Source organism: Scomber japonicus, chromosome 2 (assembly GCF_027409825.1).
Source record: "Scomber japonicus isolate fScoJap1 chromosome 2, fScoJap1.pri, whole genome shotgun sequence".
Taxonomy (NCBI): Eukaryota; Metazoa; Chordata; class Actinopteri; order Scombriformes; family Scombridae; genus Scomber; species Scomber japonicus.
This window is the reverse complement of record NC_070579.1, coordinates 21,568,638-21,593,587: the sequence shown is the minus strand read 5'-3', so window position 1 is coordinate 21,593,587 and position 24,950 is coordinate 21,568,638. Positions and strand designations below refer to the sequence as shown.

The 24,950-nt window shown below is 41.4% G+C and overlaps 4 protein-coding genes across 5 annotated transcripts; 2 read left to right on the top strand and 2 right to left on the bottom strand.

Moving 5' to 3' along the window:
• The first annotated feature begins 163 nt into the window (after positions 1-163).
• On the top strand, positions 164-5,990 carry fbxo10 (F-box protein 10). Its single transcript, XM_053337583.1, has 10 exons — positions 164-777; positions 928-1,749; positions 1,927-2,076; positions 2,708-2,844; positions 3,284-3,354; positions 3,448-3,600; positions 3,725-4,072; positions 4,168-4,478; positions 4,576-4,763; positions 4,936-5,990. Exons 1-10 carry the CDS (start codon positions 193-195, stop codon positions 5,114-5,116), a joined length of 2,946 nt encoding a protein of 981 aa, XP_053193558.1. The 5' UTR covers positions 164-192; the 3' UTR covers positions 5,117-5,990.
• A 130-nt stretch (positions 5,991-6,120) lies between these two features.
• polr1e (RNA polymerase I subunit E) lies at positions 6,121-13,455 on the bottom strand. Of its 2 annotated transcripts, none has more exons than XM_053337586.1 (12): positions 13,368-13,455; positions 9,135-9,238; positions 8,958-9,034; positions 8,771-8,856; positions 8,626-8,681; positions 8,388-8,532; positions 8,040-8,150; positions 7,361-7,457; positions 7,143-7,273; positions 6,965-7,046; positions 6,489-6,620; positions 6,121-6,388 (listed from the first exon to the last, which is right to left on the bottom strand). In XM_053337586.1, exons 1-12 carry the CDS (start codon positions 13,453-13,455, stop codon positions 6,223-6,225), a joined length of 1,275 nt encoding a protein of 424 aa, XP_053193561.1. In that variant the 3' UTR covers positions 6,121-6,222. The 2 variants fall into 2 exon arrangements, with proteins under 2 accessions (XP_053193561.1, XP_053193562.1); XM_053337587.1 differs by lacking the exon at positions 13,368-13,455 and adding an exon at positions 10,211-10,332.
• LOC128377642 (zinc finger and BTB domain-containing protein 5) lies at positions 12,946-18,055 on the top strand. Its single transcript, XM_053337584.1, has 4 exons — positions 12,946-13,404; positions 14,388-14,601; positions 14,784-15,620; positions 15,763-18,055. The coding sequence occupies exons 2-4, from the start codon at positions 14,392-14,394 to the stop codon at positions 16,870-16,872; spliced, it is 2,157 nt and encodes a 718-aa protein (XP_053193559.1). The 5' UTR covers positions 12,946-13,404; positions 14,388-14,391; the 3' UTR covers positions 16,873-18,055.
• Positions 18,056-20,111: 2,056 nt separating this feature from the next.
• On the bottom strand, positions 20,112-23,664 carry grhprb (glyoxylate reductase/hydroxypyruvate reductase b). Its single transcript, XM_053337589.1, has 9 exons — positions 23,431-23,664; positions 22,864-22,997; positions 22,695-22,767; positions 22,005-22,121; positions 21,820-21,908; positions 21,609-21,713; positions 21,197-21,332; positions 20,926-21,056; positions 20,112-20,322 (listed from the first exon to the last, which is right to left on the bottom strand). Exons 1-9 carry the CDS (start codon positions 23,601-23,603, stop codon positions 20,201-20,203), a joined length of 1,080 nt encoding a protein of 359 aa, XP_053193564.1. The 5' UTR covers positions 23,604-23,664; the 3' UTR covers positions 20,112-20,200.
• Positions 23,665-24,950: the final 1,286 nt, after the last annotated feature.

Sequence of the window (24,950 nt, the reverse complement as noted above, 5' to 3'; positions counted from 1 at the left end):
AACAAGGCAGCTAGTTAACGTTACAGTTACAGCTGGCCCAGGTAGCATTGTTTATATGTCTTGATTGTCTTCTATAAGCTTTTTAGTGTGTCTGCGTGTTTTTTTCTGTTATTGTTGTGTAATGTGCATGTAACGTATTGTTTCCAGGTGCCTTTTCCGTCACAGTGCTCCCCAGCCGGTGTCTCTGCTGCCATGGAGGTGGGCAGCCTCCCTGTGGAGCTGTGGAGGGTTATCTTGGCCTACCTTCCTCTCCCTGACCTGGGCCGCTGCTGTCAGGTGTGCCGTGCCTGGCGGGAGCTTATCCTCTCCCTGGATAACACCCGCTGGAGACAACTCTGCCTGGGCTGCCCTGAGTGCAGACATCCCAACTGGCCCAGTCAGCCCCATCTGGAGCCCCCATCCTGGAGGGAGGCGCTGAAGCAGCACGCCATGGCCACCCGCACCTGGACTCAAAATGGGCCAGAGCTCCAGTCCTCTGCATGCCTCCTCTTTTTTCGCCGCCGGAAAGACCGCAGGGTTTGGCATGTGGGACCTGGGTGTGAGTTTGAAACCCTGCGCGGAGCTCTTGGGGTGGTAGGGCCGTACGACCGTGTGGTTCTCCATCCAGGGGTGTATGAGGAGCAGGCTGAAGTGGCACTAAAGGTGCCTGTGGAGCTGGTTGGGCTGGGCAGACTAGGCGAGGTGGCCCTTCTGGTGTGTATGGAGCAACAGTGTCCAACTGCCAGGCTGTGTAATCTGGTGTTCATGCCACCCTGGTTCTCCACTGTGGTCTACAAGGTGAAGTAATAACTTGTCCAGATGATTTCATCATAGTAATTTCTCTAACCCTGATGGAAATATTCACTCTTGTGTGTTCTGATATGCTGACTAAATATTTATTCATCTTGCTCTATAAATATTTGTCTCTAACTACTTTCTTTCTTCCAGACGTCATGGGGTCATGTCCAACTAGACAACTGCAACTTTGAGGGGGCTCAGCTGCAAATCCGTGGCCCTGGAACTTGTCAAGCACGCTTCTGCTCCTTCTCACAGGGCAGCTCTGCTCACTTGCTAGGTGTTGTCCTCAGTTTATTGGACAGCTGTGACTTCTCAGGAAGTGACACAGCTTCTGTGTCAGTGGAAGGTCCTCCAGTTTCAGAAAGAAACTGGGCTTGCAAACATTTGGCTGGCCTGGCCAGGACATTCCCATCATGTTGTTTATTAGGAAATAATAATAGCCCTCACAGAAGCCTCCAGGCCCATGCAACTGGTGGGCCACCTGGTGTTAATGTTAAAAGGGAGCACATGAGTATAGAAGACTGGCAGAGAAAGAATGGCGTGGAAGCAGTGTGTCAGGGTACAGTGATTGAAGATGGCTGGAGTGATGGTGAGCGCAGCGAGGGAGAGGAGGAGAACCGGATGGGAGAGCGAACCAACACCAAAAATCCAGTTACTCTGGATTACAAAATTCCGTGTCATCATCATGGCCTATCCCACATGCTCAAACCACGGCCAGATGGTTCTCTGTCATTGGCCTCCTCACCTGATCCTCCATCAGTGACCCCTGAACCCCTCACCCTTCAGCAGGAATTAGACAGGGACCCAGAGGCTCAGATGTTGGCAGCATCCACTCTTGGCTGTATCGTCAGGCGCTGCCTCTTCAGGGAGGGGAAGGGTGGGGTGCACTTGTCCAATTATGGACAAGCAAGACTTGAGGGCAATGTTTTCCGTGGGCTGAACTATGCTGTCCGCTGCATCCATAACTCTACAGTAAATAAGATTAAATAACTTTGTCACTTGAATGTAACCTGTAACATTTCAATTCCTTATGTTCAATAACATATAGGCTGCATACAGGAAGTAGCTAGTACCAGATCATTAGTAATTAAGCAGCAGTTTCTCATTCAGTTTGTTACTTGAGGTCTCTCTCTATCTCACTGTCTTCAGATAGTGATGCTGAGAAATGAGGTGTGTGAGTGCCGTGCTTCAGGCGTGTTCCTGCGTCTTTCAGCTCAGGGCCTCATTGCAGAAAACAACATCCACTCGAACGGGGAAGCAGGGCTGGACATCCGAAAAGGGGCAAACCCCATCATTGTGGTAACTGCTATTTTTAAAAATATAAACAATTACAATACACATGTTACTTTCCTGAGTATAAACACATTATTTGTTTTGAATAGCCATTCAAGAATATTGGCTGCGTAATTCAGTGTAAAATTGTGAAACTCAAAGTAGTCTAAACTTGTTCAAGCAGTAAATATGATATGGGATTCTTTAAGGGCTGCACCTGTTATTTTCAGTATTCAGTATAGTAAAAATCCAGTCACTTTTAGTGATCATTGTCCAAATTGTCCAACAGTACAAAACCAAAAGATATTAAATAATAATATTAAAATCATACAAAACAATGACAGTCTGAAAATTTTGAAAACATTTTGAAAGACTGTTGCTAATAGTAGCTAATACCCTTTACAGCAATTGGTGATTCAAGAGTCTGTAGACAGGGATTCATTGTATGAGAAATGGAAGCTTTGTGTAAACAAAGAGGTGTTTATCATAAACTGGATTCATTCTTGGTGTAGAGGTTCATGAAACCAAATTATATAAATGTTTGCCACAACAGTAGGTACTCTATAGCGTACAGTCTGGATTTCCACATGTAATCATTGTGAGTTTGCTCGCCTGTTTATACTCTGTTTTTACATTCTTCCTGTCTTTTATTCCACAGTGTAACAAAATACACAGCGGTTTGCGTTCTGGGGTTGTTGTCCTTGGAAATGGAAAAGGTTCAATTCGGAGTAATGTAATCTATAACAACAAAGAAGCAGGCGTGTATATTCTCTTCAGTGGAAATCCTGTGGTCAGGTGGGTGGGACTCCACTAAAAACCTTCCCAGGGATATGTAGCCCTGCTTTCCCCCTGGCTTGGGTATTATTCATTGTATTCATGCCCTGACGTGTATGAAGGCATTTATTATTTTTATAGAAGTATTAAGTCTAAATAACTTGTAAACATATCAGAGCACAGTTCAGAGGAACCAGTTTCCCATGAAACAGGTCTGTTTTTTCTTAGCACTGTCCAATATATTATAGGTGTCTGTAATTAGTCTTAAATTGTATGAATGGATATCATCACAATTTATTCAGATTTCCATACAACCCTTAAAATCTTCTTGCTCCAAATGCAACATTTCAACAACTAGGACCCAGAGTTGATATGAACAACAGCCTATCTGTTTTTGTTCTGTTTGTTAAATATTTACTCCCTTCCTGCTCATCTCCTCTACTCACTTTCTCTCTCATAGTGGGAATCACATCTTCCAAGGCCAGGCTGCCGGGATTGCTATAAATGAGAATGGCAGAGGGATGATAACAGGTGTGTATGTTAGTGTGTCCAAGAGTGTGTGGGTTCCTCATTGATATGCTACAAATGTTCCTTTTCTTACATGTAAATACATTGTAATTCCAGAGAATGTGATCAGAGAGAACCAGTGGGGGGGTGTGGACATCCGCAGAGGAGGTGACCCCATCCTGAGGAACAACTACATCTGTCATGGCTACTCAGACGGCGTGGTGGTGGGGGAGAGAGGCCGCGGACTTATCGAGGGAAACCATGTCTACTGTATGTAGTGTCAGCCTGATGATGACAGCATCTTGCATTTATCTTGACATAACAGCTGTTTGACTAAACAGCCTCTGCAAAGTCTCCCACATGAACAGATGTTTGACTTCCTCTCTTCCTCTAGGTAACAAAGGCTGTGGTGTGTGGGTTATGTCATCCAGTCTGCCGCAGCTCTTAGGAAACTACATCACCCATAACTGTATGTATGGGCTAGCAGTTTTCTGCAGGAAGGACCCGGAGAACATTGAAGCCAGGGAGGGGAACTGGCCAGGGCAGGAAGGGATTGGTGGAGAAGGAAGTGGAGAAAGGAGGGGAGTAGAGGGAGAAGACAGAGAGGGGCAGGAGAACTTGAATGAGGAGGGAGAATTGTTTGCATGGGAGAGCGATCTGGACAGTGAGGATGAGCGCCACTCTGCCCGTCGCTCCATCAGCGTGGCCCTGGTGGAGAGCAACTGCATGAGCTTCAATGGAGGTAAAAAATAAATGCACCTGCTGGGTCTAACACAAATAGTCATTCACTCCTCATCTCTAAATGTTCTCTCCATCTTTCTGTCCCCCTTTCTGTAGCAGTTGGCCTGTATGTGAAGAGCAGTGAGCCACTCAATGTTTTCACAAATCTTGTCAACAGTAACCGGGGAATTGGCATTGGCGTGCTGCAGAGCAGTCAATTGACCCGTCTGGTTACAAACTGTGTTCTTGAAAACGGTCGAGGTGGTGTTACAGTGGAGAAAGACTGCAGGGTGGAGCTTCGTGGTAATGGCATATATGAGAACTTTGGCCATGGTGTCAGTTTCAATGGTAACGGGCAGATTGTGGAGAATGATGTGGTTGGAAACCGTGGATATGGGATCCAGGTCTCTGGCAGTGCTGATATCAAGGTAAGGTGGAACAAGGTAACATTATACATTGCTCCAAACTGATCTGTTAACAAATAACTTATGTACTACATTGTTGTTTCATCATTTTTATCTTTAGGTACTGCGCAACCGTGTTCAACCAGCACAGGGTTGTGGCATCGCTGTGCTGGGGCCAGTAAAAGGTGCTGTCCATGACAATCTGTTATTTCAAGGCCACCCTGGAAACAAAAAAACACTGCTACATATGGATCCTGGCAATGAGAGCTGTGTGTTGCGCAACAACAGTATTCTAAGGCATAATAACAGGTAACTAGGCAACCAACAGAAAATACCACAGATTTAGAGACCATCAGTGGCTTTCTTTCTGCCTTTGCTCCAGATATCTGTGTTTATCATTTGCATTGCTCCTGATTTATGTGTCAGATGTTTCTATGAAGAATTCTATTTACTGTTTCTTGTATCTCTTTGCATTTCAAAGCTGTACATCTGCTCCTCCCTGGGTTTTGGAAAATCCTCCCCCTCGTCCACTGGCCAGCTCCCCTTCTGGACTCTCCTCATCCCAATATCCTTCCCGACTTGGAATTTCCATGACAACAAGGATCAGTGCCACTGTGGAGAGTGGTTGCCACAGTGGCAGCATGTTCTGCTCAATTCTATGAAAAATGGCAAGCACTATAATGAATGAATTTGCCAAGAGGTCAGCATCTGGTCACATTTGGTGTGATGCATACAGGACTCTTCTCCACTGTGACCTCAAAGACAATCTTCTATGACGCCTTCCCATTTGGGTGGAATCCAAGAAGAAAGACGATGCACCAATTATAACCACTATAGTGGCCATTTGCCTAACATTATATTATGATGGTACATTTTGTAAATCAGAAATCTGACTTTTTTAATTTTATCATGAATGCCAATGCATTCATCAAATCTGGACTAATGATGTGAAGCTGGAGTACAAGACATTCAAGCATCATTCTACATCTTCAACAATGATTTCCACACGAAAGCTTTAACTTAATGTTCTCTTTTGAACAGACTTCATATTCACGCATAGAAGTTGCTGTAGTCTTCTGTTCGTGCGCTTCAGCGACTCACTGGTTAGGAAGTGCACAGTTCTAAATCCTAGCAGGAGTCAAAGCAGCTTCAACCATGTATCAAAGTCAAACTGTGCCTCGTTTGACTTTTTTAATCAATCAGTGATTGTAGCTAGAGAAGGAGTGGTCATAGCGTAACGTGCATATGCAAAAAAAGAACAAAGCCAAACTCTAGCTTCTGCCTCTTGCACAGAGCTGTTCTGTTTCCTGGTGAGTCTGTATTGTATCATATTCTCATCTGTTTTTGTTTTGTTTAAGTGATGCAATGCAGCTTTCTTGGACTTCTTGCACAAAATTCAATGAGGCAAGACAAGAAATCATTCCAGACACTATCAGCCCACTGCGAAGTGACACACAACCACACAGACTCACCAGGTAATAGTCAATTATAGAAGGAAAAAAGATGTTCAGTGTGCAATATGTGATGTCTACAGATGTGCCTATATGTTTTAACCGTCTAAGCTAGATGTTTTCTGTCATCTAGAATTTGTTTACAGCTTATTACTCAGCTTCTTTGTATATTGCACAGCAAGCCCTAAGTAACAGCATCATGTATAATTCAAAGGTAATCACTCATCACTTTATTTGTTTACCAAATGCATTAATAAACAGTTCTTGTTTTTGTGGCATTTGGAATTTATAGTCCATTTCTTTCCCTCTTGCAGTGCTCAGTGCATTTTCCTGCGTTTCCTTCTCTCCATGAACTGCTCATATTTGACCAGAGGTAGAACAAGCGAGGCATATCTGTGCTCGTCTCGCAGTTCAGCGTTGTCAGCTTTCCCCCGGCCTGACTTAGTTAGGGTCAGTCCCATCGACTTGGCAACTTCAGTCATCCTATATGGAGGACATATACATCAGTTATTGTACACTGGCAGCAACACAATAATACATATACTAAAGTATAAATATAAGAATTGAGCTTCTTTCTTCTTACCTTGCCTCAGTGATTCCCAGGTCACGGTGCAGTAATGTGAGGTCAGCAGTCATGTGACCCATATGCAGCAGCAGAGCCAAGCAGTATGCTGCTAATTTTGCACGCATTGATGCCGACAACATGTTCTGGACCCTAAAAGGTGTTATAAAATGTGAGTATGTTTGTATGAAAGACTGAATAGCCAAATAAATAATCTACAGAACAACAAATATATCAATTGTATCCACTCATATAGACTACGGGTTTAAGGACAGAGGTACACAGTACAGATTAAAAAAGCCCTTTGAGACAAATTTGTGATTTTGAGTGACAGAAATAATACTTTCCAGGTTATCAGCATATATAAAATTTACATTTTTTAAATGCATGAATGTAATCGTGGTTATAAAATTAAGCATTACAATGTGACCCCAACAAATATTTTCATTACAGTAAATTATCTATATGTGCAAAGCTCAAAGCTCTCGCCATCATACCTGCCATTGTTGAAAGTCTCCACTGTGAATGTTTTGAACAGTTTGCTCTGAATGATGCGAGGGCAGCCTTCCTCCTGGCCGACTGTGGATATAAACATAAATCACTGTAAGCGTTGGCCCCAGACCAGATGCATATTTGACACACACGTATGATGAAGATAAAGCAGAGATGACTCACACTTGCGGGTGATGCTCCTCTGCCGTGCAAGTTGGAGGAGCAGAGAAAGGTAAAAGGCACATCGAGCTGTTTTCTCTCTGGCTTCTCCTACACTCGATATGTTCTCTAGGTGCTTCACGACAGACAGGCGCCTTAAAGCAAAAGAAAGTACAACCAAAAATTATAAACCCAAGCAGGCAACATGCACTTCAATACAATGTCAGCAACTGTCATCCTACCCTCCTTCATCTTTCATTTTCTGCAGCTCTTCAGGGGTGAGTGCTGCCATCTTGGAACCAGCCTGCTCCAAAGCCTCAAACTCCACTGGACTCAGGACTACGGATAGCCATAAGGAACTTGAACAAATGGACACAGTTGTAGCTTTAAACACACTTATAATATCTACTTTGAAAACTCTTGTTTAACTCTGGGTTTTAAGTCCTATGATGGTGGTTCATTTCTTAATGGGGAAATCACCATGGCTTAGTAGTGTTTTTCGTGGATTAAACAGCTGTGTTAGTGCACAGCTACCCATGTTGTGATGCTCAATGAAAAGATTAAGATTAAAGATTTTCTAGTACAATATTAGGTGGCCTTTAGAGTATTAAGTGGTCTTTATGATCATTGATTACTGTTGGTCATTAGATCTTTTGTATTCTTTATTTGCTCTGTGTTTTACTGACTTGTGATTAAGTAACAATACTAATCCATGTGTCCGATGCTGTCTTTCAGACTGTTTTAATGGTTTGATTCTGGCTTTGTCTGTCTTTTTGTACCATTTTTCCTCTGTTGTATGTGTTGGCATGTGGTGACTGCTATAGTTTCCCATTTATGGGTCAATAGAGTGTATGCAATATAATCTAATCTACAATTCTCGCATTCTCTCGCCGTAAGACACACAAATTGAATGAAGGATACTATCGTCGAATAGGTAAACGTTCTCAGGTTTTTCTGCGTCTGCACTGAAGGGAGGCAGGTGGAGAGCCAGGTCTGCCTGGGACTCTGTGTCAGCCACTTCCTGTTGCAGAGCTGAGAAGAGAAAGAAGAAAAAACATACAAATGAAAGGAAACACACACAAAGCCACATGGAGAGCAACATGACGACTGAAGAATCCAGAAATCTGAGGTTAGCTTATCCTTCTTCCTTTATTAAACAATCTCTCTATGTGAATTTATTAAGAGTGAACTCTCACATAACTAATTGATCATTTTGAGACTATTGATGTCTGTAGCTATGACTTAACAAATGTGGCTTGTCTAGCTTACCTTCCAGACCCTTCTGGTCAATCACAGTGTTGGCAGCTTTAGCCACTGCTTGATGGAGAGTATCACTGCCCACCTGATTCAGTCTACGAGAAGTCAGAGCTCTCTTCTGTTTGTTGGTGCCAAAAGCCTCAATGAGAGAGTCAACCTAAAGAGAAAACAGAAATGTAAGGTTGAGACATTAATACCAAACTTATTCTCTTTCTCGTGAAGTCATCTTGTACTGGACAAACAGTGTCACCTTGTCTCTGTAGGTCTGTGTAGTGTCCTGGGGTTTTGGTGCTTCTGTTGCCTCTCCTGGTAAAAATTAACGCAAAGTCAAAAATCGCTGGTTGACTTTTTATATGCAATCTAATGGCTGAATGTTCTCTTAAGTAGTTTTATACCTGGTATAAGAGGTTGCATGTTGAAGAGCTGAGCACTATGCAACTCCATCTGCATGGTCTGTTTGTCCAGCACTCCCACGTAATACCTAAACAGACATCAAGCATCATTAAGTCATTTGACAGCAATTCTGGACCCAATCACAATGACATGCACAGATTTATTCTTTGCACCATAAAATCCACATACTTGCAAAGACTGTTGCATTTTAAGGACTCTGTTCCAAAATTATTTCCAACATAGGACAGCCTGTCTGCTTCAGCAACCTAGACAGAGAAAAAATAAAAACACTGACATGAAAGTACTGAAAGCTGAGCAGCATTGCCTAATAGTCGTTTTACTGAAGCAATCAGGAAACTTTCTCACCAATATCCTTCTGCTTTTCTTCCTGGGGTTACGCTCATCTGCGTTTTTGTACATTGTAAAATCCAGTTTCTCTACATTTTTGACAGTGCCATTTGAAAAGCGGACTGTGAGATGGAAAATAATGATGAATAACAAGTAATAAAGTAAACTAATATGACAATACAGACAGTTGTGGTGATATACATGTATCCATACAATATGGTAGGGGGTTGGTATGGTAGGTTATCGCACAGTAACTAACGGCAACTGTATTTTTCATTATAATAATCATATAGTTATATATATATATAACTATATGATTATAATGAGTCGAATAGTGTGTGGAATAACCATACACAGCCACAACAGCCTGGCACCTCCTCCTCGTGCTGGTCACCTGACTGCTCACACACTATTGTGGGATGGCATCACATTTATTCAACCAGCATTTGTCTTAAGTCAGCCAACGTGTTTGTGTTGGTCACTCTGGCACAAACTGAACGCCCAAGCTGATCCCACAAGTGTTCAATGGGCTTGAGGTCAGGACAGTTGGCAGGCCATTCCATCTGTGGCAATCCCATATCTCCACAGTGGAGATATGATTGCCACTGGTTGCAGTTCGAATCATCTCGATATATCTCTGCATTGAGACTGCCTCCAATAATGACAAGCGTCGGTTTTCCACTGATGGAAATGTCGCCCCACACCATGACCACCAAAAAAGGCAGAGATTTGCCACATACTCAACTCTGCTGCTCATCCTATAAATGCATGTTCCTTACAAATGTGGCACCATTTAAATGGGAAATAAACAGGCTTTCCAACGGTATAAGATGTATTGCCAAGAAGCATAGTTGCAGCAAAGAAATAACCTACTAACCACTAATTTCCATACTTTTTGTGCCGTTTATATACGCGCAGTAAGATCCACGGATATCTATTTAGAAACTACTAGCAGTGTGGCTATCAGCCACGTGTGCGATGAAACTTAGTGTTTAAATTAAAAAGAATAAGCTACCCCCAACATTTACTGCCGTAACAGCGATTTAAGTTTCCTTATAACAAGTTTTGACGAGCAACAAATGTGAGACAATCACCTATAACCGCTTTATCGGAGTCTCGCTCCTCTCCACAACACACCAACGAGCAGGAGGCAGCCATTCTTATTGTCATGTGTTTTTAAGTGTGGCAAGAGAGTTCACTCCTTCATACTTTCGTCTTCGTCAAGATTCGTCTTCTTCTTCTTCTTAGTGCCAGTTGATGTCCAAAGTCTCGCATTACCGCCATCTACTGGATATACACTAATAAATCTCCAATGACTAAATAAAATAATAATGACCATCTACCATCCATTTCCCACTCTGCTACAACAGCTCTCAACACCTTCTCCAGAAACTCCTGTAACATCCAGAAATCTCCTTGCCACATGTACAATTGTGTACATTTCATCAGGTTTTCTTTCTGCTGTATAAGTAGTTAATTGCAGATGCCAAAAAGGCCCAAAACGTCCCCCAATCCTTACAGAAACAAGTCTTCTCGTGTTTCTGTTTAATTTGTAGCCTCTTGGCTCATATTACAATATTATTTTCTCGTGTGAAGTCTCTTCTTAGATCCAACCTTAATCATTTCAGCATTCCATGGAAGAAAATTATCCTTCCAGGCTGTACTTGCCAAGAAGGCATTCTTTCTCTTTCACAATACCTCTTGCCTCATTTACCACATAAAACTAACTCCTACATACAAACAAACTATGATGAAACTTTCAACAATTCTTGCACTGCAAAGGTTTGGGAAAAGTACTGCTGCATGCTACTAGGTATGACTTATGATCCAAGAACACTAATTATTAGGCAAATACTCTGAATCAAAGTGAATCACTCCAGATTTAGCTACTTTTGATTAACTATTTTGTCAAACCTCTGCATTCAGCAGCTGTCTGTCATACCTTAACACGCTTTACATCTGATTGCATCCACTTTGTGTGAGACTCCATCAACAACACCTTTTATTGGAGCTTTATTACTGGGCAGAAAAGATGCTATATGGGTACAAATCCATCCCAGAACAAGAAACACCAAAAATGTTCAACAAATTCTATCAACAATCCATGTATATTAATGGATGACATCTGTTTACTTGTCTAAATGCTGTAAATAATATAATAATTTCAAAAAAAATAGGAGGGAGGAAGAGTTGTTGCTGTTCAAGTTTTTTCAAAGTGTGTGTAAAATGCAAGAAAGGTAAGAGTCGCTTTAATTACCGTTGCTAAAAGGCCAAAAACATTATATTTTCTGGCCAATTTGCCCTCCTTAGCTTCTTGTCTGATATCACATTATGTATTACCTATTCCTCATGCAGAAGTATCCTCTTAGATGCAACTTTCAGCCTCCCTTATTCTGTTTGACATGTATCCTCCCATGTTGTATGATTCCCTTCGCCAAGAAGTCACTCTGGATCTTTCTCACAGTCTCCTTCACAATTGTTAGTGCCTCACTTACCACATTTGGTAAACTTAGTCCTACATACAAACAAACTATGATGAAGCTTCCAACAATTCTTGCACTGCATAGGTTTGGAAAAGTACTGCTGCATATTACTGGATATGACTTATGACCCAAGAACATTTATCAGGCAAGTACTCTAAATCAAAGTGAATCACTACTAGCTTAGCTACTTTTCATTCACCATTTCGTCAAACCTCTTCATTCTGTCTGTCATACCCCAGAACCCAACACCAAGATTTTCAAGTTCTTTTACACTTGATGACTATCAGGCCACAGCATTTAATGTTGATCAGTTTAACTTTGCCCAATTCATTCTTGATCCAGCTTCCTTTCTGACAAACCTCCACATTTAGCACCTTCTTTCAAACCCTGAATCTTCATTTCAACCATGTCGATTTCTGTTTCATGTTCACTATAATTTTTTAACTATAAAAAGCAAAGTTTAAAAAAGGAAGAAGCTATATGCTACTGTAGTGATGGAAACTACTTTCTTAGCTTAGAAGATATTTCAATCAGATGTAGGGCCCAGGTTAAATTTCTATGGGAATTCCCTGTGATAACAGTTCTGGTTGCACAGTGTCACATTGGTGGTTTCAGTATGGGCTGAAATTTGTTTATATGTAATCCTGTCACTGTTCATATTCATTGTCATAGTTGACCCATGCTATAATTATCATTTATAGATACGGCAGTGGCTCAGTAGGTAGAGCAGTCATGCACCAATCAGATGGGCAGTTTGATTCCTCCGGTCCACATGTTGATGTGTTCTTGGGCAAGACACTTAACCTTAAATTACTCCTGATGGCTGTGCCAACAGTGTATGAATGTGTGTGCAAATAGGTGAATGAGACTTGTAGTGTAAAAGTGCTTGGAGTGGTCAAAGACTAGAAAAGTGCTATATAAGTACAGTCCATTTATATCAATGTTGTCATTGAATTACTTGGTAAAGTAGGTGAAGTACTTTTACAAGGTTTTGATTTTTACAAGGTTTTTTTAAAAAACAATCTCTTTCTATTCAAAAATATTCCATGTGGAGGACATAGGTTTACTCATTAAATAATATCCAGTAAACAAACACAGTTTTAAGATAAATGTAAACATATCTATTGGAAGATATTTGAGTTGATAGATGAGTTTCCACAGGGTGAGATCTTGTGAAAAACAAAGGGTGAGTGAACTATCTTTCCTTGTCTACAATCTTTGTACATAATGGCTGAGACGTTACAGCAACGACACCGTGTGGTCAGACGCAGAACTGCAGTCTTTCACCCCGGCGAGGTCATAGACATGGATGGGAAGTACAGCGCCACCCCGTGAGTCTGGTCGGAAAAACCCGTCTGAGGGGGGTCAATTATTAGAAATAACAGCACATGAACGTTGTTCCGGAATATTTTAACAGTCTGTCTGTATCTGTCTTATCAACGCTTTTTTATCGTTAATATGTTTTTTTTGGGTGAAACTGATAGTTTGCTCCACTGTTGGAGACAAACTTACCGATTGTGAAGACCTATCACTCGCTGCTTTTTCGCCCCCACAGCCCACAGACTGACCCCCGGGGGGACGTGGAGCATAGCTGCGGACATGTTAGCAAGCGATTCCACATTTGATGGAAGAAAGCAACTTTGATTTTAGACAGGCGGTCCGTCCAGGTGACCGTATGCGACTGCTTCACCAGCTAAGAAGCAATTTCTGGTCTGTAGCCAGCTAACTTTAGCCTTGTCAGTTTGTGGCCTGCACTGCTTCTTCCTACCTGCGCTTTCGGTGGAACCCCTCCCCATCACGGTAAGGTAAGTTAAAACCGGTTCTTTGAGATTATTGTCAGAACAACAGGATACCATGTTTGCTATGTGTCTAAATTGTTTACATAGCTAACTGGTCCAGTGTTAGCCAGTGCACTTTGACTCACTGGCTAGCTATTGAGTAACCATCTTAAGGTACAGCACAGGGAGCACTTGGCTGCCATAGTCTGCAGCTACTGTGTAATAAGTGCAGTTATAACGTTCGTTATAAATTGTTTGCATAAGTAGACATTTTTACTTCTACCAGGGAGAGCCCACAGGAAAAACGACTGTTGGTGCACATTAATTAATAATCCCACCTTATGTTCTTGTATTTCTTCCTTACATTCCACTAGAAACAACATTGCTTTTATTTGTTCTGTCCAACATAACTTGAAATGCAAAAGTATTAAACAAAATGATCGCATAAAGACTTTTAAATTGCATCTCTACTCCACACCTACCTAATAACACATAGATGTGCAAGTTTACAAAAATAAGATTACAGACACAAAACTTCCCTGCCCTCATTTTATGCCCCCATCATCATAAAAATGTGAATGACTGCGATTACCAGTTATTTTGATTAACAGTTAATCTGTAGATTAGTTATTAAATTATATGATTGATCATTAAGCCTATAAATTGTCAGCAAAGTCAAATCTTGCTCTGAGCTTTAAATGCCTTGTTTTGCTCAACCAACAGCCAAAAACTCAAGAAAGTCAGTTTTAAACAACACAAAACAAAAGAGCAAAGAAAAGTTTCATGTTTAATAAGATGTATGTAAGCAGCAAATGTTTGGTAAATTTGTCTTGACAAAGACAATTGTTATCAGTAACTAAATAATTATTCAGTGATCAAAACTTTTGCATATGAATGTTCTGTTAACTGACTCATCAATTCAGCTTTATTGTCATTTGATTTTGCCCATTGGCTTTATTTACCCCTCCCCATCCAAACCCCTTTTACCCTCTGCCTGCTTCTGTCTTTAGGGCCATGGACTTCCCGGGACACTTTGAGCAGATCTTCCAGCAGCTAAACTATCAGCGTGTCCACAGTCAGCTGTGTGACTGTGTAATCGTGGTCGGCAGCAGACACTTTAAGGCCCACCGCTCAGTGCTGGCAGCCTGTAGCACCCACTTCAGAGCCCTGTTCACCGTCGCAGAGGGAGATGCCAGCATGAATATGATCCAGCTGGACAGCGAGGTTTGGATCTTAATGGCATTGTGTAAAATAGATGAGGATGAGGATGATACAAAGCCAAGAGTGTGATGATGATTATGTTCAATTTCAGATAATACTCAGAGTGATCATCTTTGAGTAGAAACTACTGCTGTGTCTTAAAATCTGTCTTGCTACTGTTTGAAATGTTGTGTGTGTGTTTGCAGGTGGTGACGGCTGAAGCTTTTGCTGCTCTGGTGGACATGATGTACACCTCAACACTGATGCTGGGGGAAAGCAATGTGATGGACATCCTCCTTGCAGCCTCACACCTGCACCTCAACAATGTAGTGAAAGCCTGTAAACACTATCTGACCACTCGCACACTGCCTATGTCCCCCTCATCTGACAGATCAACCCACCACCACCCACAGCAAGACCAGCAGAGGCACAGGCAGCAGCATCAGGTAGCAGAGTTAACAGTGAACCCTACTCTAGCTGCTAACGCCAGTCTTGCAGCAAACTCTGCTACATCGAAGTTGCAGCGCTCCTTCATGTTGCAGCAGCTGGGGCTCAGCTTGGTGAGCTCTGCTTTAGGTGGAATGGAGGAGGATGTGGTGGGAAATGTCGTTGGCAGTAGGACGGTGGAGCAGAGAGCCTCCTTCCCTATCCGACGCTTCCATAAACGGAAGCCTTCTCTGGCACTGGGCCTATCAGAGGAGAGACCAAGGCAGAGGCAGCGCCCCTCTGCTCCTAACCTGGGGTTGCTAGGAGAAGACAGAGTGAATGCAGAGCGAGAAGAAGGGGTGCTCCTCTCCCCGGACTCCCACAAGATGGGAGATGAAATCAAATTGGATGCTGCAATTACTGGCCGAGTAGTGTCCCAAGATGACCCTCAGATGCCCAGCCAGTCTGACAGTGGACACTGTGAGGGGGAGGACTTGGGGAGAACGCAGGGAGGGGTGGGTAAGGAGGAGGACATGGGAGACAGGGACCACCAGGACAACAGAACAGGGGTGAAGATGAAATCAGGAACAGAAGAGGAGGAGGATGAAGAACAGAAGGTAAAGTTGTGCATTGATTAGTTGTCAGTGGCAAAGTAACTAACTCTCATTGTCTCTCATTGTCTGATCGTCACAAAATCATTTTATACATCATGCAACATGCAAAACACTAAACTAATCGCTTCTCCTTTGCTCTATGCAGGTGGTGGTTAAACGAGAGCCACTCAGCTCACCTGAGCCAACCGATGAAATCAGCGACGTGACCTCGCAGGCTGAAGGTAGCGACCCGGCTGAGCCAGGGGGCCAAGAGGAGGAGAAGGTGGAGCTGAGCCCAGAGAGCAGTGACCGCAGCTTCACCTCTGAAACCCAGCCCAGCTCCCAGCTCCTCCTGAAGAGCAGCATGGGAGGAGGCAGTGGAGTCGGGGGAAGTTTTGGGTGTAATAACGGATTGAACAGCAAACCCGGTTTCAATATTTCTAGCTTCCTTGGTACTAAGGATTTTGGAAGTGGCGATGCAGGGTTGATTGGTGGAGAAGATGATCTCCCTAACACAACAACTGGCGACGCAGTCGCACATCACTTTCTGCTGAGACAGGAAGCTGCTGAGCCGCAGAGCTCTGCCTCTTCCTCTCTTCTGCAGTCAGGTCCGCACAGTTTTGGAGATAACCTTCAGGCTGATTCTCTGTTCCTTCGCCCCCTGCATGAGGGTTTGGGGAACCCCAGAGGAAGTGGGGGAAGTGGAGGGGTTGATCCATTTGGTTTGGACTTCCAGCGCTCTAGTCTGGGGCTGCACTCACTGGGACGACCCTCACGAGGAGCTGGAGGAGCCCCCGCCACCACTCTGGGTTATCCAGGCTACAGACGTATTGCTCCAAAAATGACTGGAAGCATGGGGGCAGAAGAAGGAGTAGCTGGTGTTCTCCAGGATGCTTCCTCTTCCTCGTCAAGTCTGGCAAGTCCCCTGCTCCTCAATGAGAGTGGTGGGTATGAGATGAACAGTGGCAGGCCCACATCCCTCCCCCCTCACCTCACCCGAGCTTCAGCAGACGTCCTGTCCAAGTGCAAGAAGGCTCTGTCGGAGCACAATGTCTTGGTGGTCGAGGGAGCTCGGAAATATGCCTGTAAAATCTGTTGCAAAACCTTCCTCACCCTGACAGACTGCAAGAAACACATCCGCGTTCACACAGGAGAAAAGCCCTACGCGTGTCTCAAGTGTGGAAAGCGCTTCAGTCAGTCCTCCCATCTGTACAAGCATTCCAAGACCACCTGTCTGCGCTGGCAGAACAGTAACATGTCCAATGCCCTGTTGTAGGACCAACGACAGAGAAGGGATATACAGGATCGGTGATAGGCTGAATCCAATTACTCTGGATTATTGTTTGCAAGTGTTCCCTGATCACAGACCAAAGACAGGCAGGATAATGTAATCATACACTTTCTATGATATACACACCATCAAGTCAATCAAAGTTATCGTATACACAGTTTGCATTTAACAAGATTTTGGAGATGTAGGACAAAAACGTCTCATTCATTATTGCTATGGTTTCATTATAGAGTTCATGTGGTATTATGAGGACTTTCCAGTAGTGTCAGTACATGTTGCCCATAGGCATAACAGTGTGAACAGGTCCAGTTGAGGCTCGACTTTAAAAGCTGCCACACTGTTGGCTATATTGTGTTTTTAACAAGTGAAGTGAAATTTAGATCCGTTGAGGTATATATAGTCTGTGGTTATGGAAGCGAATTTGAGTCAGTCATTGTAACACTCCAGTGTATGAGTGTTTGCAGATAATGGCAGCTGCAGATAACATGTAAAATATTGTGCTTATATGTAGATTTTTTATTGCACATTTGGAAAACTTGTAGCAGCATCTCACATCAAACTGTAGATTCACCATAACTGCGCATACTGGCTGTGCCTTGTTCTGTAACAAGGGAAGTGAAATATAGAAAGTAATTCAGATATGGATGCCAGATACACTGCCTCTAAAAAGTACAGTCTCTATCCTGTGAGACAGTCTAGCTAAAGCTGAAATTAGTAACTTTCAGCAAGAGCATCTAGTGTTGCAGTTACAATGTGATGAAATGGCCGGGTGGCATACATGTGATTCTTATATTTACTGAAGTAAAAAAAAAAAAAAAAATAGAGGCATTGCTAACCATGACAGGAGCAACCCAAAAAAAAGCCATTGGACATTTCTCAGTAGTTGATTACAGATATCCATGCATATTCGACCACTAAAACAACTATAGTCAAATTGCTGTGAGGTATTTGACCTCTTTAGTTGCCTTTCAGTCCAACCACCTATGAATTAGCATCATTGATTGCGTTAGAAGCTCAGTTAGAGTTAACAATATATAAGATAATTCAGTTTGCACTGATGGGGCCCTCTCACTTCATGTGACTATGGGAATAAATGTCTTACTTTTGATACATTTATACCTGTAGTTTGCGAGAACAAGTATTGGATACATAGGAAACGTTGAATTGTGCTTTGCAGAAAAGCAAAAAAAAAATCTGCATTGACTTGGCCTTGACATCTCTTGTTGAAAAAAACTGATGTTGGTATAACATTACAGTTTAATGCCATGTGAGACAACACCTTCAGAGGAAAATGCATCATAAATGCACCTTATTATGTGTCATGATGTGCAAAAGTTGCAATTTGTTTAGATTTTCATGTGTAGAAGATATGGTGTTAAAGCGACTTGTCAATGTTTATTGACTGGGAAAAAAAGTTCAGCTGTGGCCAACAAGTGTACTAACTGTCTGTATACAGTGTGTGCGTGTGTATGTGTGTGTGTGTGTGGGGGGGGGGGTTCATTTGTTTGATTAAAGGTCAATGAAGTCATCTATAATTTATCCATAATTTAGAATATATTATTGTGGTCAGCTGTGGTTGTCTGTTGTTAGGGCAGATGGGGAAAAAAACATCTTTCCCTGTACAGTGATTGTTCTATTCTTTATTGACAATCAATAAAAAGACCTTTGAAAGAAAGGACAATGGAGTTGTGCTGAGCGGCAGAAAACTGTCCACAGCTTGTTGAGATTCAGCATGTGTTACAAAGTTCTTCAGAAATGTAAATATTTCATCATCATTTTTCTCTTGGAGAGAGGACAAAACAACTCATGAAGAAGAAATAAACATTGTGTAAAATTTTGCTACTGTCCTTGATACGAGTGCTTTATACATGTGTTATACATCTAATGTTGCATCTGTTACAAAAGCACTTAAGACAATTAATTCTTTTGTATAACCAATATGTTTACTGGAATGTTAAACTATGTGGAAAACCTTGCTGCATTACAATTATCCAATTCTACCAGCTCTTAAAGGTACGCAAGCCAGCAGTTTTAGCATTTTTGTTCCTCTCAGCAGATGAATCATTGACTTCTTTCTGTGAATTATTTTTGAGTAGTTCTGCAAGGCTCATAAAAAACAAACACGCTGAGAAGGAAACCACATTTGCAGTGTATAGGGGAAAAAACCCAGTGAATCCAACATATGAGGGAATTTTACATCAGCTTAGTTTGAGATACCTGACTTACTGCAGGATGTAAAAAAGAGCAGCTTCAATGGTAGAAAGTTGATCAATTGAAATCAGCATTCATGCAGTATTGTAAAGTTCTTTTTAAGTGAACCAAAATGAAAAAAATAACATTGTAAATACATGTTTGCCTTTTTGTATACTTTAATTGCTTGCTGTATTGTGTCACCTAACACTGTCAATGAGAATCACATGTTCATTGCTTACATAGTCGGCACCTTATTGTACTGTAGAGTCATTACACTGTTAGTCTGTACAAAATGATTTATTTGACGCATATGTTAAAGGATATTCTTGACGGTTTACGTCATTGAAGAATAATTGCCTTGTAAGATGTTCTCCCTGTAAATATAAGCTAAAGTAAAGTTGTTAAAGCTCAGCAACTGATGGTTAAACCTCAAATCTGACTTCTGTTCCCCTGTGTTGCCTACTCTCATTCAGCTTCCTGTCTCATTGTGGAGCTGTGGTATCCTTTTGAGAAATATGGAGTTGTGGAGGTTATGATGCAAAAAGGAGAGACGTAATCCTCCGAAAGTAGCTTCCCTGTCTCAAACATAAAGAAATATTATGGTGCTGTCTTCTAATAATGTGCATAAACAATTCATGTGAATATCTGAAAAATGCACTGAAAAGTATGTAGAAGGCCTAAATTGATTAATAAAGTCACTGCCTTATGCCTTGTAGCTTGAAAAGCGGGGCTTTTGGTGATATAATGCCAAAACTGAAAGATTTGTATGTTGTTTTCTTTCCTGTATAACTAACATATTGTAACTAGAGGACTAAATGTTTGTCTCTTTACTGTTGAAGGCTATGAAGATTGTATAGTATGTTCAGTTGTTGTATAGACTGATTAAAAAGACAATGAAGCTCAGTATTGTTGCTGGTGACATTTTTTTATGAGGTAGCATAGTGACTAATCAAGTATAAGACAGAATTAAATATTGTTGTTTAAGTTGAGTTGACTAAAGAGTCAGAAATAAAGGAAAAGAGAAAACATAACATTTTTAAACAAGATGTTTTATCCCCCAAAATAAAAACAATTTGGTTTGTGAGTTGAACTGATGGTCCTGTAATCAGCCAGTTGCCTCTCAAAGCTTGAGCTCTTTGATCATTGGTTTACCCTGCAGGCCAAGCAGAAGGTTGTTTGCCGCCAGGGCAGACATAGCATTACGGGTACTATAGGAGGCACTAGCAATATGGGGTAGAATCACTGTGGGAAGAGAGAACATAAGACAAGTGATAAGCTGTAACATGCTCATAATGACATGGTGTAAATATGTTGTATTCAAATATCACAGTACTTAAAGGATAAATCTGGTGATATTGTGTTAATCTCAAAAATCCCACAAATAGATCAAAACCATCAATTAAATGATCCAACTAAGAAGTGTTTTATGAGTAGCCAAAGCCTGATATTGCTCATTCCATTGTGCCGTAGACTTTGTTATTATTGTCCTAAAGCTATTACATACTCATGAGCCATGAATGGATGACATGTTCTTTCCATAATCTCAATCCCACAAACACTGTACTGCTGCCAGAAATACTCACAGCAGCATATTACAAAAAAGGATTTTTTAAAAATGTGTATTTGTGACCTATTTTTATGTTTACTTTTTAAAATCTTCAATAGAAACCAATACTCTTGGGACTGAGTTCAAAAGATAAACTGAGGAGTTCAAAAAGTTATTTAGACACAAAGTAACGCATTGTTGGTTTCATGGAATTTGCTGACAGCGTGAAAATGCAGAATATCACCAGCATCATCCTTTAAAGCTGTAACTGGGTTTAAGTCATCTTCTAGCAGACTTACCACAGTTTTTGAGGGTGAACAGTGGGTGGCTGGTGGGCAAGGGCTCGGGGACAGTGACATCTAGTCCGGCGCCTGCAATCTGTCCTGTGGATAGAGCTTCATACAGGTCTTCCTGGTTCACCACACCACCTCTGAAACAACAGAGAGACCAGAATTATAGAGAGACAAGGAAAAGCAGGGCATATACATAGTCATATTACATATTATTTTGAGACATTCACTTACACATTGTGATAGAACTGTGGGGGGGGGGGGGGTTAGTTGGGAGTACCTGCTTGTGTTGATGAAGATAGAGGTATTTTTCATCTTGGAGAAGAGGTCCTTGTTGCAGATCTCCTTTGTCTCTGGTGTTAAAGCACAGCACACAGCCAGGAAATCTGACTGCTTTGCCAGCTCATCCATAGAAACTAGATTAAGAGGAAAGTTTATTGATATCATCACATGGCATGACAGAAAAGGGCTTACTAAAAATTCTCCTTTGAACCAATTTAATTTCCTTATTTATAGCATTAAAACATTTCATGATGTCTGAGATCAGAACTGAAAGGTCAAAGGGGATTAACTGACCTTTGCTTTTAATTAGCTCACCAAATCCCCATCATCCACCTTGTTGACATTGTAACCTTTGTACACAAGTTGTAACAGAATAAAATGCTGGCATGAGAAGTGAATCTGATCCTTACCATACTCTGCATTGATGATCTTAGCCAGATCAGGCCTGGGGGCAACGTCTGTGTAGATGAACTTCTTTACTTTGAAAGGTGCCAGACGCTCAGCGATAGCCACACCTTAGAGCACAAACACACTATTGTAAGAGGTAACAAATTTACAGAAATTACAGTCAAGGAAAGGCTGATAAGCATGTATAGTCTGCAGTGTTTCAAATATGCTCACCAATCCTGCCCAGGCCCAGGATACCCACTGTACTGTTAGCCAACTCGTGTCCACACAGCCACAGAGTTCTCCATGTGCCCCAGCCACCACTGTAGGTGAGAGAAACAGAAAGACACAATGAGAGAGAGACGGTGTGTGTGTTTGTGTGTTTGTGTGTGTGTGTGTGTGTGTGTGTGTCACATTACGTCTTGGCCTCATGTGTGGCCTCTATGAGCCTCCTGGAGGTTGTGAGCAGCAGAGCCACCGTCAGCTCAGCCACAGAATCTGTCAGAACATCAGGGGTATAACCCACACGGATCCCTCTGGGGAGCACACACACAAATATCAAACACAATATTAGACACATGGTTTTAATTTTGGGTGTAGAGGTGCTGCCACCTGTTGTTTTCCTATTGACAATGTTTCATGGAGGTTCACCACAGGTAAAGCTTAGAGGGGATAAAAGTGTTTTCTTTGGATTATTCACAATTATTTTCTTATTTGACATACTAGGCAGACACATACAGACTTAATAAACTTTTTAAAGATGTGTTTTAAAGCTAGTTTTGACTTTCTGTGTGGTTACAGCATATATCCAATTTTAAGGATATTACCATTTAATATATAGAAAAAATAGACAATCCAGGTGAAAATTGATAAGATAATATAGTCCTTTATTCGTCCCACAATGGGGAAATTTACAATTATTATTTGATGCAGTCTACTTTGTTTTCATACCTTCATTCTTGTCTCCAAAAGTCAGATTTGTGAGTGAAAGGCAAAAATGATAGCACACATTGCTTTTTGCCATGATCACCTTTTTGATACTACCAAATGCCTGGATTTATGAAGTCCCAAATACAGTGACTGTAAGGATTAAGTAAGATCAGAATCACCTTTTCCTCAGCTCCTCCAGATTGAGATGGTCAAAACCCACAGACATGGTACTGAGGACCTTCAGGTTTGGACCTGCAGGATTGTAACACAACACATACAGACACATATGTTTTCGACTCTGTTCACTGTATTCAGATCATTCAGCTGACTCAAGCGCTGTCTTCAGACCTGCAGCGTCCAACAACTCAGCATCAATCTTCTCTGTCAGCACACAGACCAGGGCGTCAACACCTTTGACCTTCTGAAGCAGCTCCTTCCTGGGCACAGGGACATCATCTGAGTCCCACAGCTCATACTGTACCCTGGGAAAACAGAAACCACAACTGAATATCTAATCAAATCCTGTTTTACTTTATTATTCAAAGAGGGAAGTTAATTAATACATATAAGTGATACAAAAATACACAGTAAGAGGCTATACAGTGGACTAAAAAGGAGCCTTTCGGGTATTAATGTTCCTTAAAGTATTTCAAGCTATTTCACATACTGTATGCCGTCATAGATCTGCTGTGGGGGAGCACCCTTTAGACTAAACCAGTCTTATCTGACCAACCTGGGGGCAAACACCAGCCGTCCTGTTTACTCAAAAGTAAATGATGAACTTTAGAAAGCAGACTCTTAAAATTCAGAAAAGTATCAGTCAAGTCAGCTACATTTTTCAATAAGTTATTCATACAGGATGTTCTACATAAAAAACATGAATTTTAAATGACTTATCAGGAGACCATTACTCACTGTCCAGATTCACGGAGGATCTTCAGGCCCTCAGGTGGGATCTGTCGTGTGACATATACCCGCTGCATGGTTGACATCTCCCGCTGCACAAAGCTTGTTGATCCCCCAGTGATATTGAAAGAATTAACAGCGACTCGCTGGAGCTGACGCAGTGCTGTACGACTGCACCACATTGTCAAGGGAGAGTAAATCTGTTGGCAGGTGTCTGAGAGATGAAAGTGGTACTTTGGAGTTCAGAGTCTGTTGCTTGCATGTGCATGATTTTGGCTCCAGTTCAGGGGGAGGCTCCTGTCTGTCTTTGACCAATATGATTAGAGGGAGGGTGTCTCGGAGGTCTGAAGTTGAGGGATACTGTCCCAGGCAAATGAATCACAAAATAACTAAATTAATCTTTGTCCAGACTGTTTATGCTTCAGTCTAAGTGGGAATTAAAACCTAATAAAGACACACACACTGTTTTTTGCCCACTCGCTTTGTTACATAAAGTCACAGACACAAGTTTTATACAAATAAAATCAAGACAGCACTAGATTTGTGCTTTCCTTACATCATTACCCAGAATGGGTCAGTATGATGCCAATGTTTCACTTGGCTATTGACCTTTGATTCTTTAAACAGTGAACATCCCAAACATGGTTTTGTATCATCTGTTTCAACTCTCTGGCTGGGACTGGTTCAGCACTCTCTCTTGATCGAAATTTCACTCAGTGTCATACATTGCTATTATATTCTTCTATGATTATATTGCTACATATAGTCACAAGTCAGTGAAACAGTTGAGCACTGTTATTCAGCACAGGTGCACATAGATACACATATAGACAAAAATATATATGCTTAATGAATAAAGAAAAGAAACTGTTTTAAACTCAGAGACATTGAGCATGGGTATAATTAAAGAACACAGATAATATTTTCAAAGGTTTGGATAGTTTATTTTAGCTTTTTGATTTATTTCTGTAATTTATCATAGTATTTTTAAATGTTATTTGGAGAACTAGTGCTTTGCTTGATGACAGTTTAAAAACAATATGATAAAATATCCTATTAAAAAAAAATCCCCAACAAAGCCACAACAATGTAAGTAATGGGGGCCAAAATCCAAAAATGAATTTCAAAGTTTATCTGAAGCTTTCATGAGGCTTCAGCAGTCTGAGTTAGTTATATCAAGTAGATAACTGCCAAATATTTAGTCTTTATAAATCTATAAAGGCTGTAAAATTCCTTTTTTGTGTGCTTCGGGCAGCGTTTCCCTGTTAAGCTGCAGTGGAAGAAAAGAAACAAAAAGAGGGACTTTGGCACTAAAAAGACTGTAACATTGAAAGATATCTACTTGGTTGTACTAATCTGGATGGGTGAATCTTTGTATTAGCTTCAGAAAAACATTTTTCTAATTTATTTATTTATTATTGTTATTATTATTATTTTGACATAGATGGAGGCTTGAGGCATCATTCACACTGTAGGTGCATCATGAATGGATCTTCTAATGGCCAAAATGAACAGGGGAAATGATTACA

Bases quoted from the DNA above. Each gene is read 5' to 3' on its own strand.
- fbxo10 (XM_053337583.1), top strand. From the start codon at position 193: ATGGAGGTGGGCAGCCTCCCTGTGGAGCTGTGGAGGGTTATCTTGGCC. The intron at 778-927 runs GTGAAGTAATAA...TCTTTCTTCCAG, and splicing joins TCTCCACTGTGGTCTACAAG to ACGTCATGGGGTCATGTCCA. The intron at 2,077-2,707 runs GTAACTGCTATT...TTTATTCCACAG, and splicing joins GGGCAAACCCCATCATTGTG to TGTAACAAAATACACAGCGG.
- polr1e (XM_053337586.1), bottom strand. From the start codon at position 13,455: ATGGTATCCTGTTGTTCTGACAATAATCTCAAAGAACCGGTTTTAACT. The intron at 9,035-9,134 runs GTGAGAAAGTTT...TTCTCTGTCTAG, and splicing joins AGAAAAGCAGAAGGATATTG to GTTGCTGAAGCAGACAGGCT. The intron at 6,621-6,964 runs GTATGATGGCGA...AACACCTTTTAG, and splicing joins GAGACTTTCAACAATGGCAG to GGTCCAGAACATGTTGTCGG.
- LOC128377642 (XM_053337584.1), top strand. From the start codon at position 14,392: ATGGACTTCCCGGGACACTTTGAGCAGATCTTCCAGCAGCTAAACTAT. The intron at 14,602-14,783 runs GTTTGGATCTTA...GTGTGTTTGCAG, and splicing joins TGATCCAGCTGGACAGCGAG to GTGGTGACGGCTGAAGCTTT. The intron at 15,621-15,762 runs GTAAAGTTGTGC...TGCTCTATGCAG, and splicing joins AGGAGGATGAAGAACAGAAG to GTGGTGGTTAAACGAGAGCC.
- grhprb (XM_053337589.1), bottom strand. From the start codon at position 23,603: ATGTGGTGCAGTCGTACAGCACTGCGTCAGCTCCAGCGAGTCGCTGTT. The intron at 21,714-21,819 runs GTGAGCATATTT...TTGTGCTCTAAG, and splicing joins CCTGGGCCTGGGCAGGATTG to GTGTGGCTATCGCTGAGCGT. The intron at 21,333-21,608 runs GTAAGGATCAGA...CTCTTAATCTAG, and splicing joins GATCATCAATGCAGAGTATG to TTTCTATGGATGAGCTGGCA.